At 49.7% G+C, this 13,033-nt stretch overlaps 5 protein-coding genes across 5 annotated transcripts; 2 read left to right on the top strand and 3 right to left on the bottom strand.

The window, feature by feature from the left end:
* Positions 1-53: 53 nt before the first annotated feature.
* On the bottom strand, positions 54-2,146 carry N7519_000973 (glycoside hydrolase family 32 protein; the record flags this gene model as incomplete). Its single annotated transcript, XM_057287751.1, has 3 exons — positions 54-174; positions 236-1,986; positions 2,009-2,146. The coding sequence occupies 3 exons, from the start codon at positions 2,144-2,146 to the stop codon at positions 54-56; spliced, it is 2,010 nt and encodes a 669-aa protein (XP_057153834.1).
* A 1,367-nt stretch (positions 2,147-3,513) lies between these two features.
* On the bottom strand, positions 3,514-4,921 carry N7519_000972 (M20 family metallopeptidase; the record flags this gene model as incomplete). Its single annotated transcript, XM_057287750.1, has 5 exons — positions 3,514-3,746; positions 3,796-3,929; positions 4,004-4,364; positions 4,432-4,780; positions 4,835-4,921. The coding sequence occupies 5 exons, from the start codon at positions 4,919-4,921 to the stop codon at positions 3,514-3,516; spliced, it is 1,164 nt and encodes a 387-aa protein (XP_057153833.1).
* A 975-nt stretch (positions 4,922-5,896) lies between these two features.
* On the top strand, positions 5,897-7,903 carry N7519_000971 (uncharacterized protein; the record flags this gene model as incomplete). Its single annotated transcript, XM_057287749.1, has 7 exons — positions 5,897-6,045; positions 6,106-6,199; positions 6,268-6,392; positions 6,461-6,722; positions 6,801-7,034; positions 7,137-7,544; positions 7,613-7,903. 7 exons carry the CDS (start codon positions 5,897-5,899, stop codon positions 7,901-7,903), a joined length of 1,563 nt encoding a protein of 520 aa, XP_057153832.1.
* Positions 7,904-8,343: 440 nt separating this feature from the next.
* On the bottom strand, positions 8,344-10,290 carry N7519_000970 (putative MFS aflatoxin efflux pump; the record flags this gene model as incomplete). Its single annotated transcript, XM_057287748.1, has 5 exons — positions 8,344-9,047; positions 9,101-9,281; positions 9,332-9,667; positions 9,724-9,984; positions 10,042-10,290. 5 exons carry the CDS (start codon positions 10,288-10,290, stop codon positions 8,344-8,346), a joined length of 1,731 nt encoding a protein of 576 aa, XP_057153831.1.
* Positions 10,291-10,598: 308 nt separating this feature from the next.
* N7519_000969 (Zn(II)2Cys6 transcription factor) lies at positions 10,599-12,956 on the top strand (the record flags this gene model as incomplete). Its single annotated transcript, XM_057287747.1, has 4 exons — positions 10,599-10,993; positions 11,065-11,092; positions 11,142-11,669; positions 11,715-12,956. 4 exons carry the CDS (start codon positions 10,599-10,601, stop codon positions 12,954-12,956), a joined length of 2,193 nt encoding a protein of 730 aa, XP_057153830.1.
* Between the last annotated feature and the right edge of the window lie 77 nt (positions 12,957-13,033).

Here is a 13,033-nt window from a genome sequence, read left to right as displayed (position 1 = left end):
CAGCTGCGGAACCCAAGTATCCCCTGCTAAATTTGCAAGGCACCTGCCATCCTCTACTGAGGTCTCTCCGGGTAAGCATCATACAAACCATCAGAAACGCGAATGTTGCTGTAGGATGCCTCGCCCTCCCCGTTCTGGAAGAAGCGAATCTCAGTCGAGTTTGCGTACCAAGGACTGCCATAGAATTAGTTTACGTTCGGTGAAAAGTAGAAACCAAAGGATAAGAGAAACATACCGGACCCAGGTAGAGACAACAAAGCGGTTGTTGGCATAAACTTCCAGAACAGAGTTGTCGACGACAATAGTCAGGCTTAGAGTCTCAATACGGTCCTGTCCAACTCCACCGAACTCAGAAGTCTGCGCATTGCTTCCCCATGCAGTGCTGGGCTTGTAGCCGCTTGAACCGTGCTCGCCCTTGTGACCAAACCCGCCGCCGACGGCGTCGAGTCCGTCGAGGCCGTCGAGACCGGGGTGACCGCCATTGCCGCCCTGAGCACCACAACGATCATTGATGTCAAATAGACGAAGACGGCCAGATTCCGGTGACTCATCAATACCGGTGGTCGTGTCTGCAGCGGCACTTGTTTCGGAACGATCAATCATGATGGACTCGTTGGAGAACTGATAGTAGATGGTGGTCGACTCAAACTCGGATGCCAGAATCTGGAAGCCGGCCTGCAGGGTCGATGCACGTGCATTGAAGTCGATCTCAGCCTCGAGAACAAAGAACCGGCTTTCGGGGGATTGACCGAAGGGAATGACGCCCGCACTGGTAGTGGTCCGGTCCGGCTCGCTGAAGCTGGGGGCAGAAGTCATAGCGCCATAGGTCTCACGCGCGATATCAATTCCGAGTGTCTCGAGTTCAACACACCGGCCAGTTGAGCGGCCGTTATCGGCCACACGCCATGAGCCAGTCTCCTGCGCAAGCTCGTTGTTGACCACGTTGGGGATGGCTCTGATGTACAACTCGCGTGCCGTCAGCAAAGTGTTTTGCCATCCTTGCTGAGCAGCTGGGAAGCCAACAACACCTCCGAAAACATCGCCAGTCAACCAGACATAGCTGATGAAACGGTCGGGGGCCCCGCTGGCAGTAGACGCTTGAGAGGATGCAGGCAGGACTTTGCCGGCTGCTGCATAGGCGGCCAAGCCCCAGTCGAAGACACCAACCATATCAGGGGTGAATGTTACGTTTTCACCATCGGTGTTTGCAATTGCTCCTGCAGCCCAAATCATGGCATGTAGTGAGGAGACGGACTCCTGGATTGGCACATACGAGCTCTCAACTGCAATGGTCATGAACGGATCGCCGTTGTAACTGTATCCCTCTCGGGTGAGACCGACGACGTTGCTAGTCTCGAAATTGTAGCCAAACATCTTGGACCAGTCTCCATTTCCCCATGTCGAGTTGGCAGGCTCATTGTACCATTCTCCAAGGTACTCCCACTGCTCGAAGTCGGGGCTCGTATTCTGGTAGAGGAACATTCCAGGTCCGACGTCTTTGATGCCACCCGAAACAATTGTGTACCAAGTACCTGGGGCACTGCCAAGGGATTGGTCGAGTGCGGAATTTTGGAAAACGAAGGGGTCACGGAAAGCAGTAACCTCCAGACCTGCTGGGGGCTCGGGAATAACGGGTGGAATGTCAAGCTTGGTGAAGTTCTGGCCCCCGTCGTAAGTTACCGCCAGAGATTGCGATTCACTGCCTCGGACGTAAGGAAGGGTCCAATGGATTGGCAATGCCGAGACAGAGGTGTATAAGAGCGTCGGCTTGCCGTCGACTCCACTAGGGATGACAGAGCCATCAAACACAGCAAGGGGATCGTTGGCACCGCCAGCGACAATTGAATAGTTGCCGTTAGGCCTGACATCGTAATAGTGGACAAGATCATCCGTCAAAACCATAGCAATACCCGTACCATTGTGCAGGAAACCGACATGGAAGAGGCCTGTTTCAGGATCATTGTAGTGCGCGCATGGGTCACCGATCTGGCCGTGGGGTGGGAGGGACATGGGTATGCGGCCTCCAGGTGTCAAACAAAGAGAGTTCGGGGAGAGTCGAGAGATCTGGGGGTGGAGCATTGTAGTCTTGAGCAGTGGCACCCGCCAAGATCGAGGCCAAAACCGATGCTGTCGTTGTAACCTTCATGATGATGAGAGGGTTTGGTGAGTAGATGACCGCAAGGAATAGCTTAGTCTATACGAATCAAAGTGATATTTGTGCTTTATATACAATAGACCAATTTTCCCTCAAGCGCGTAGTGTTATTGCAACAGAAATGTTGCACATTCTAACCCCCCTAGAAGAGTGCATGCTAGGGTACCTCTAAAGAATTTCAAAACTAGGAACGAATCTTAAATTTAATTGGACTGAGAATACAAACTAATCCAGGGGTGGCTGATCATGGCATGCAACTTAGTTTTTCAACGCCTTCATTCTTCGGAGACATGAAACGAGTAGCCTGTAAAGCCTCGCCAAGACAACAACAATACTTAAATGTAACGGCGTCTATAGGCAAGCGCAAAAGGAATGCGAGCAAAGTTGGTCCGTGGGTATATCATATTCTTTTTGGAGCTTGTTATACATTTTTCTGACAGAATCGATTTGTCGTTTACCTTTCTATGTTGGATACCCTGGACGGGCCTACATAGGCAGTACCCAGGCCAATATCCCCCACGTGTAACTTATTTACTATGTATTGGTCAATTTTGTGCGTTTTTTCTCAGTGCCTGTTTAAATTGACATATGCATTCAACGAGATACCCATTTTCCCTGTATGTCGTGTGTAGACTCTTTTTTCTAGCCTTCGGAAACTCATTCGCCTCTGATATTCATACACATTCCTTTTCTATTTTCTTATAGGGTGATATAGGACTAGGTACTTCTGTTTTTATTAATTCCGTAGTAAATTAGAACCTATTTAGAACAAACAAAGTATAATATAGCCAAAATTTCATTGTATCTAGGTGGTCATCCAGACTCCGTCCGTGATATATATATCCGTTTTAGATACAAATTTGGTCCAATAACAATATCATAATATCGCTCTGCTTTTACACCCTTAATTTCCTCACTTCTAGTAAGCTGTTATATTTCGATAAAGCGTAATTACCACCTAATTTTCACTTCGAGACCAAGGGCTAGTGTCGCCGCTATTCTCAGCGAACGACCGCCTGAGGTAGACCAAGCTTCTATATGGTGGGCATCGATCGAAAAGAGGCATTTAGAAGAATGAGTTTTGGAGGACGGTTACCAGGTAAATTTGATTCTTATAGGTAGTCGTGTTGGCCAAGTTGTTAGGTACTTGCTTCGACGATGCTGACCTAACGGACACGAATTGTGAACGCTGAGGATGAAGTTTTGTTGAGTTTAGAGACCGAACCAAATTATTTCCCTCTTTCTAATGCAAATGTCAGCGATTTGACGTGCGAAAGTGTTGCGAAGAGAAATTGAAGTTCTATATCTAATACGCAAAGGCTCTAATGGAATCCACGGGTAGACGGCTAAGCCTATGGCTTATCTCAATTTCTTGTCCTGGTTGAAGTCACCCCATGCTCGCGCGGCAAATTCTTCGTCCAGCAGTATCTTTACTCCCGCTACAGCCATCCCCTTAGCCACGTTCATGGTAATGTCGTGAGCCTCTGGCGTCTTCGAAGCATCACGGAAACCCTCGGTATGCATTGCTGTTCCCTCGGGTGTCGGAATGAAGTAATGGCCGTGGAATGAAGGAACTTCATAGCTCACGTTACCTAGCCTTTTGATCAGTGTCAAATCTAATAATTCAGCCTTAAGACATACCCATATCTGTGCTGAATGCGCCAATATCTTTATGTTGGAGATCACAGACAAATTCTCTCCCGCAAGAATTCATGTATCGCTGGAACTCCACACAAATGCTTTCGTTGGGTCGGATATCTGCATAAGGCTCCATTCTATTCATTGTTTAGTTAGCCATTGCGCTTGTGGGATGATGCTATATGATGAAACAGAGAGGTAGAACCCTTACGCTTTCACCAGGTCAACCTTGCACCCCGTAGCCAAGGCTGCTCCGTTGCAACAGTTCTCCACACGCTTCCGCAAAACTTCCATTTCACTGAAAGTTTCGGATCGCACACTGCATCGTATGCGGCTCTTATCGGGTATAACGTTATGGGCCGTTCCTCCCTCCGGTAGAATGATATTGATACGGTCGCTGGGCCGGATGTGCTGTCTAAGCATACCCACCGCAGAATACGCCAGCGTTGCTGCATCGAGTGCGTTGACCCCAGCCCAGGGCATCTGGGCTGCATGCGCTGGCTTTCCGGTAAAATGCGCAGAAAAGCCCCCAGCAGCTAAACTTGTTCCATATGCGACGCCGGCAAGGGTAGCTGGTATATGGCCAAAATGGGGGGGTTGGGTGACTCATGAGGGCGGCATCAGTGTCAGAAAAGGCACCCAAGTTGATTAACTTCACTTTGCCTGCGCCACCTTCCTCAGCGGGACAACCTAAAAGGCGTACTCTTCCAGGCATCTTGGTATCCTTTAGAACGGCCACAACGCCTAAAAATGAGGCAATGGAGGAGATTGCAATCAGATTATGACCACATCCGTGTCCAATCTCGGGCAAAGCATCGTATTCTGCACAGAAAGTGACCAATCGTCCTCCCTGACCATATTCGGCCAAAAAGGAGGTTTCAATACCATAAGCTTGTGGGGTAACTTTCAGCCCAGCGGTGGTCAGAAAGTTGCATGCCTCACTATGCGCGCGGTATTCTGCATAACAAAGTTCGGGGTTTTCATGTATCTGTGGATTGAGTAGTCAATATCTGAATCAATGAAGCGAGTCGAAGTAACTGACTTTGAGGCTAAGATCACGTAGGCCAGAGGTTACTCGATCGATGGACTGGGAAATTACGTTCTCAACGTTGTCTGACTGTACTTCCATTGTGTTTTAGGTTTCGCTGATTGGAATAGGCAAAAAGATTGGATGAAGACCGTCGTAGGGCTCCTTCTTATGCTTTATCTCCGGCTACAAATACCGGGTCAGCGGCCACTGCCGGGCTTCCACGGCCGGGCTTCCACGGCCGTACGTCCGATGCAAACGCGCGCAGTCCACATAGATAGTGAATTCTATGTGGTGACAAAAGATAGCTGAGGGATGTACCGTGGTGCACAGATAGCGATATACCTGTAGACCCTTGATAGGAGATTATTTCTCCACTCAGACATAAACTACTGGCTCGGTGTTTGAAAACGGGTTAGCCGAGAACTAGCGAGGCCGTTGGTTTAGGGTTTCTTCCGCCTTCCCCGCAAAGAGGCGAGTACCGCCGGTTCAAGTGTATCGCTAACCGGGGAAGTAGACTGGCGATGTGATAGAGGTAAGTAGTCAATATGAATAGGGAACTGGCCTAATGGTCGGACAGAGCAACTCTTGGAGGAAGGTGATGAAGAGAGATCAGCGAGTATCTCGGAGAAAAGATAACAGAAAAGGACGTAACTACGCTATAATGCTAGCAAGTATGCGTCACGTGACCATATAGCCTGAAAAGGGTAAGACAACTAGACCGCGTTGGATATTGCATGAGCGAAGTTATTGGTAAGAGACTGACATTTCCCCACCTGGAAATAACTGATTGGCCCGGCATTTGAAAGTCGTCCGGCGATTGAAGCTTATAGGGTATAGTTAACTAGAACGAGGCTAAAAGGGCTATACGAGATGGTCCGAGCGCATCTATATGCGGAGACCGGGGAAGTGCCTTGTACACTTTGATACTAGTAAGCCTGTGAATGAGAGGAGGACTCGGTTGACTACTTTCAGTCACAAAGGAAGATCTGCCATAATTTAGTATAAGTAGCTGAACGAATCCTACAGAAAGTGTGCTGCTCATGTGCATCTTTATTTTTCTTAACAGTGGAAACGATGGCCGAACTACAGAAAGGCAAGATGGCAGATCTTGATCAAGAGAACCCAGAACAGATGGCATCTATCGACAAGGAAGAAGGTTATGTCAAGGTGGTGACAGAGAGAAGCCAGGAGAACAAAGACATCCTGCGAAAGATCGATTACAGGTATCATCCTCGCATTATGCCAATACGAGGCTCTTCATAGGCTAAATCTCTGTCAACCAGGATGCTACCGTTGCTCATATTCAGCTACATGCTGCAGTTTATGGACAAGGTGTCCTTGTCAAACGCGATGATCTTGGGCGTTGAGGAAGACCTAGTAAGTTTTTTCGAACAGGCCGAAGTCCCAACCAGAATACGTCCTCGCTGACACGCTTTGAAATATAGGGTCTGCATGGAACCCAATTTTCATGGTTGAGTAGCATATTTTACTTTGGATACCTGGCAGCCAGCTATCCCGTTTCCATCCTACTAGTCCGATTTCCCCTTGGCAAGACACTTTCAATTGCAGTGTGAGTTTACACCAGACCCAATTGCGTATATCCGAGCTAGTGAGTGTCTGACGCGTCGATTCTTGTAGAGTCATCTGGGGTATTATTCTTGCGTGCCATTCCGCCGGAGTAAGTTTCAGTCGTATGATGGTGTTGCGGACTCTCCTCGGAGTTTTTGAGAGCCCCATCAGCCCTGGATTCACGCTGATTACCAGCATTTGGTATAAACCCTCCCAGCATGCAGCTAGGCATGGTCTTTGGTTTGCAGGGAATGCGATGGGCGCCATGACCGGGGCACTGGTGGCCTATGGCTGTGCCTATATTGGGTATGAGAAGATTGCCCGTTGGCAGGTGCGTCTTTATACTACTTTTCTCCCACTTATTCCAGGTTGTATGTCACCGACCATAGCTGACCAGATCTGCCTTTAGGTACTTTTCCTCATACTGGGTTGCCTGACCATCGTATGGGGCATATTCCTTATCTACTTCCTCCCGGATTCTCCACTGCAAGCAAGATTCCTTGCCCCCGCCAAGCGGGCTGAGGTGCACGAGCAGATCCAGTCTCGGCAAAAGACTGCCAAGACTGGTACCTGGTCGTGGCCGCAATCTGGGAGGCTTTACGGGACCCTAAGTCTTGGTTCCTTTTCGCGATTGAAAGCACTGGTTGCCTAATAAATGGAGTGATATCAAATGTAAGTTGGGTGAAGGTGGTATGTGTGAGGCTTAGTGAAGACCTTGTTCTCTGACTAGACCTTCTATTCACAGTTTACCTCCTTGATTCTCTCTAGCTTCGGATACAGCACAGAGAACACGCTGTTGCTCAATATGCCGATCTACTTCTTCATGATGGTTGTAATACTGGTCTCGGTCTGGCTAGCGCATAGGATACGTCGATCGCGAATTATCCTGTGCATAGCTGGAAATGTGATCGCGCTCATAGCCACAGCCGTCCTCATAAAGCTACCCGCCGACAGCAAGGGGGCCAGGTACGCCTGTCTGTTGTTATCATGTGCTTCGATGAACGGTTTCCCACTTTATCTCAGCCTTATTTCCAGCAATATTGGTGGTTTCACGAAACGGGCAACTGTCAACGCTATTTTCTTTGTGGGTTATTGTGCTGGCAATATCGCCGGTCCTCAACTGTATGTCAAGTCTGAGGCGCCAACATACAAGGTGAGTCACCCCTATTTCTCTGCTAGATGGGGTAAAGAAAGACTTTTGACGGAATGATTATTTAATAGACTGCCTTTACGGGAATGCTAGTTGTCTACTGTGTTGACGTGGTCCTCCTTATTCTGTTCCGTGTCTATCTTCAGCAGGCTAACGCCAAACGTGATCGAGAGCAAGGTGTCCATATCGAGCCCGAGCCTCGCGATGGCGATGTCGCCATAGAGGTGAGAGGAGTAGAAGACGAATCTACTCAGGGGACAGAACCCCTCGAATCAAACAGATGGGGAGAACAGGAGCTTCCGGTACTATCTCTGAGCATGTTATACATTCTTCACTTGCGCCACAAATGTGAAACATCTTAGCTTACAGCATTTGATTCCCTACCTAGGTACTTGGGAGTATCTTAGCCTAGTCAGAAGAAATCGTGGTCAGACTATAACGGACGTCAGCGCGTGTATTTCACTATAGCGACCCTGTTTACATGGTACAAGGCAATGCCGAATAAAGGTAAGGTGAACGTACCTAGGTAGATCGTCAATGTCAATGGCGCGCATTATATCTCTTCCCAACCGTTGCCCCAATAATTGCCCGGCTGGAAATCTCTCTGAGATTTTCATTTGATATTATAGGCCACACATATTCATAAACGCGAAGTCTAATTATTTAATTACTGGCGACAAGGTCGTGACTATCTCGCTGGAATAAAAGTAAAAGCGTACGAGACTAGAGAAAGTAATTGACTCATCTCCAACCTCCTGCTCCAAGTTAAGCAGTCACAGAAGAAAGAATCCCCTGGTTTATTTTATTTACCACCCACCGCTCCCACGGTCCGTTGCCCTGCAGCCAGCGCCTGATTCTCAGCATCGGGCCTTGTCTGTCCGTTGTTGATGCTTTTCCATTCCAGAGTAGCCGCACCCAGTATGGTCAGACAAGAAATAATCAACCCTACCTGGAACACCTCCCGCAGCGCTTCATTGTAAGAGTGGACAACAGTGTCGTGTAGATGCGTCGGCATTGCATTTATCAGCTCCGTGACACCACCGGAGGTGACAAGACCGGTGTTGAACCCCGGAAGCCCAGAAAGTCTCTTCACAAGCTGATTAGCTAGGATATTTTCTCCGACGGAGACAAAGACGGCTGCACCGATGAGCTGACCGAACAACATGAGTGCTAGCCCAGACGGCACATCGGGCTTCGGGAGGACGGTCTGCGCGGCGAGATTGGGGACTTGGAAACACAGACCAAGGCCGATTCCGTAGATGAACTGATAGCCAATCCATTTTGCCTCGCCGGTGTCCACCTGGAAGGTAGTGAGGAGACCGGCCCCGACGGACATGACGCAGGATCCGATAATCGCTAATGGGGTGTAATATCCGATCTTGGAGTTTGTGATTCCACCACCGATTGAGCCGACGACCATTGATATCATCATTGGTAGCAGGCGGATGCCGGATTCTACAGCGGAACTCCCCTTGATGGATTGGAACCAGATTGGGAGGAAGTACACTGCGGATGAGGTCAGTAACAGGCAGCAATGATGAACGGGCCTGTCTTGATACCAAATATATAGTTTCCGGATCCGACGCAGAGTGTCTGCCAGAAGCCTGAAATGATGCTGCGCTGCGAAAGTATGCGCACTGGAAGCGTCGCTGTCCTTGGAAGGAAGACCTGGACGGCGATAAAAGAAAGAAGTAACACGCCCATGAGAACTAGGCAAGCCACGACGCGGCCACTGTTCCACTTCATATCGTCAGTTGGGGTTGGTTGAAATAATGGTGCATATGGCATACAGCATACGTCTGACCTCCCCACTGGAGCGCCAATATGAGACAGACCACGCCAGACATCAAAAGTGCAGTGCCGAGGAAATCCAGTTGTAGAAGCTTCTCGGCCCAGGAGACCTTTGCTCTATCTTGGTCGGGGACCCTGAGGCAGACACCAATGAACATCATCGCAGCACCACCGATTGGCAGATTAACGTAGAAGCACCACCTCCATGTCCCATTCGATGCAAATGCGCCGCCAATCAAAGGGCCAACAACAGAAGCAATCCCGAAAAGGGCGCCGAATAGTCCCTGAATTTGTGGACGCTTCTGGAGAGGCACGGAATGGATGATGCACATTATCTGCGACCAGTCCGTCAGAAATTGGCACAAAGAGCAGAGGCCTGGAGTCAACACACAGTCCCAGCAAGGATACCAGCCGCACCGACTCCGCAGATTGCTCGTCCGATTATAAAGGCCACTGAATTCGGAGCCGCTCCACAAATAGCAGAGGCAACCTCAAACACTAGAATACTGGCAAGGAAGACGACCTTGACAGAAAACAGCTTATACAGCTTGCCAAACAATAGTTGAAATGCGCAGCATGTCAACAAGTAGGCGCTTCCGTACCAGCCAACGTCATCGAAAGAGTCGAATTCATCGGTGATTTTGGGTATGGCCTATCAATTCGTATACATTAGCTCTATTGGGCCGAACTTAATGTGTGATATTCATACCGTCGAGATAATAGTTCTGTCCAGCGCGACCAGGAACATGGCGACAAAAGCTGAGACGATCAGACAGACAACCCTAAGAGTTGACTGGGTCTCGTCCTGGCCAGGAGGAGCTGGAGGGCCTTCAGCTTTGGATGGATCTTCGCCTTTGACTTCTGCATCAGTACTCCTCGCACGATGTTTGTTCATCGACTCTGGAAGATTTATCCTGGCCGATTGGCTGCTGTCAGAGGTGGAAGAGTGTGGAGGCATGGTGAGGTATTCGTTTCACTGGCCAAGATGCGACCAACCAGTATTTTTCCAGACCATAATGAATAGTCCCGGAAATCTTCCATCTTTAAATAGGCACGAGGAAAGACATGGTCGGGGAGTTCGCACGTTGCAAGGGAAAATCAACACGATGGTCGGGGGTTAGAAAGTGCGAGGGTTAGCAAGTAGCGTGGGTTTCGGACTTCATAAAACCCGACTTTCCCTTCCCTGCTTCCCCAACCAACCCGGGCTTTGGGGTCCGGGCTCTATCAAAAACATTTCTGCTGTACCAGGATCAATAGTTCGGTGCCATGGCGACGCCAATCTCTCCATCCGAACAGACGGCCACCGCCAAGGCACGGCGCGTGCTGGCGTGCGTGCTGTGTCAGCAACGCAAGATCAAGTGCGATCGTACATTCCCCTGCGCCAACTGTATACGCGCCGGTGAGCAGTGCAAGCAAGCAATCCGCCAGCGACGTCGGAGGTTTCCTGAGCGGGAGCTGTTGGTACGCCTACGACACTATGAGAGCCTGCTTCGGAAGCATAACATCAAGTTCGATCCTCTCCACACGCCTGCTACAGACTATAAGTCTCCCAGTGAGGATGAGCGAGACGAAATCACAGACAGTGCTCAATTTCAACGTGCACTTTCTGATACGGATTCCCGCCTGTCAAAAGAAAAGGCAGCAGGAAAATCCAAATCTTCGTATGAGACTCTGCCCTGTTCCTTTTGTCAAAGCGCCCGGGCATAATTCCCAACGACTAATCATGTAGCAGGGATCTTTGGCATGCCATGAGTCAAAAGGTACGTAGGCCGTTTGAGTGTCCGCAGGACTCACTGACAATTGGGAAAGACAGAAGACCCCGAGGGCGGCGAGGGAAATGATGGCGAAGACGACGAAAATGACATCGGATTTCTGCGCGACAACGATCACATGCGCCAGGCCGTGATCAAGAAGGCATGGAACCATATGTTTCAAGGCAAAAGCAATGACCACCTTTTATTCGGTTCACCGGTAGGGGATGTCGACGACCTTTCTGCTTCGCATCCGACCCAGGTACAGATCTTCAGGCTCTGGCAGATCTACTTGGACAACGTCAATCCTCTTCTGAAGGTCACGCATACACCTACCCTTCAAACACGTATCATTGATGCTGTGGGCGATATCGCTAATGTCAATCCCACATTGGAAGCATTGATGTTCAGTATCTACTGTGTATCCATTCTGAGTCTCACAGAGGATCAATGCAGTGCCTTGTTCGGATTCCCAAAAAAGGATCTCTTGACAGGCTATCAGTCCGCATGCCAGCATTCCCTACGGAGTTGTGGTATTCTACGCTCCAGTGACCGGGAGTGTTTGACCGCATTGTATCTGTACCTAGTAGGTAGTTCGGACCGATTTATGCCCACTCACTGATCTTTGCAGGTGTCGATCAGACCCGATACGGACCCTGCCTCTCTCTCATCAATGCTCGGCGTTGCTATCCGAATAGCGCAGCGGATAGGTATCCACAACGAGTCAATGTACGGGAAATGTTCCGCTTTAGAGGCGGAGTTGCGTCGAAGGTTATGGTGGTCGCTCATAATCTTTGACAATCGCATCTGCGAAATGTCCGATTATAAGACCGCGTCGCTGGCTCCTACTTGGGACTGCCGGGTTCCTCTCAATGTGAGTGATTTTGAGCTTCAACCAGATATCAAAGCCCCACCCGCAGCAAACAATAGACCCACAGAGATGCTGTTCGCTGTTGTGCGCAGCGAGCTCGCCAACTTTGTCCGTCACAGCGCCTTTCACCTCGATTTCACCAATCCGTTTTTGAACACGATTGCTCCTCGATCCACCGCTATAGACGAGGCGGAGCGGCTTGTGGCGCTGGAGAAGACAATGGAGGATAACTACTTGGCAATGTGCAATCCCGAAAACCCACTACACTTCATGACGATCTGGACAACGCGGGGATACCTGGCCAAAAATCGTCTGTTGCAACACTACTCTAAATACTCGGCGGCCTCTGTGAAGCAGACAGATACACAGCGCACCGTCGGCATCTCTCACGCGCTGCGAATGCTGGAGTGCGACTCCAACCTCATGAAGTCGCCTATCATAAAAGGATACCTGTGGCTTGTTGACTTCCACTTCCCCTTCCCCGCATATATTCACCTCCTGCAGGATTTGAAGCAGAGGCCCGCGGAAGGGAACGCAGACCAGGCGTGGGAGGTGATGAGCAAGAACTACGAGGCCCGCATCATGAATGCAAAGGAAGATGACCGCCCCTTCTTTATTGTATTCTCTCGGATTGTTTTGCAGGCTTGGGAGTCGCGTGAACAGGTAGCCAGGCGACAGGAGATACCCCTGGTGCCGCCACTAATTGTGTCCGACATCCGAAAAAGGGTGACGAAGATGGTGTCGAATTTTGGACAGGATGCGCACACCGTGCAGCCTGGTGGTGCCTCTGGTGTCAATACCAATGTGGATAACCTATCAACGCCTATGCAGATGGATTTAAATGTATCCGGGATTGCGTATGGCGCTAGAGGAGAGGTGTCCACGAGCTCGGGACAATGGGTATATCCTGAGATGTCAGGGCCGAGCTCCATTGACGTGGATGCGAGTCAGTTTCCTTGGGACACGATGGACTGGAATATGTTGTATGCACGAATGGATTGAGAGTATTCGTAGGCAGCAGCAATGGTATCTCGGTAGTGATGCCTGTTGCGACGTCTATTTGAGGTAGGAAATGACAT

This window comes from Penicillium mononematosum (assembly GCF_028829835.1).
Source record: "Penicillium mononematosum strain IBT 11891 chromosome Unknown utg000001l:1.0-4488741.0:1.0-4491989.0, whole genome shotgun sequence".
Lineage (NCBI taxonomy): Eukaryota > Fungi > Ascomycota > Eurotiomycetes > Eurotiales > Aspergillaceae > Penicillium > Penicillium mononematosum.
Note: the sequence above shows the minus strand (reverse complement) of the source record. Positions and strands in the feature narration are given on the sequence as shown.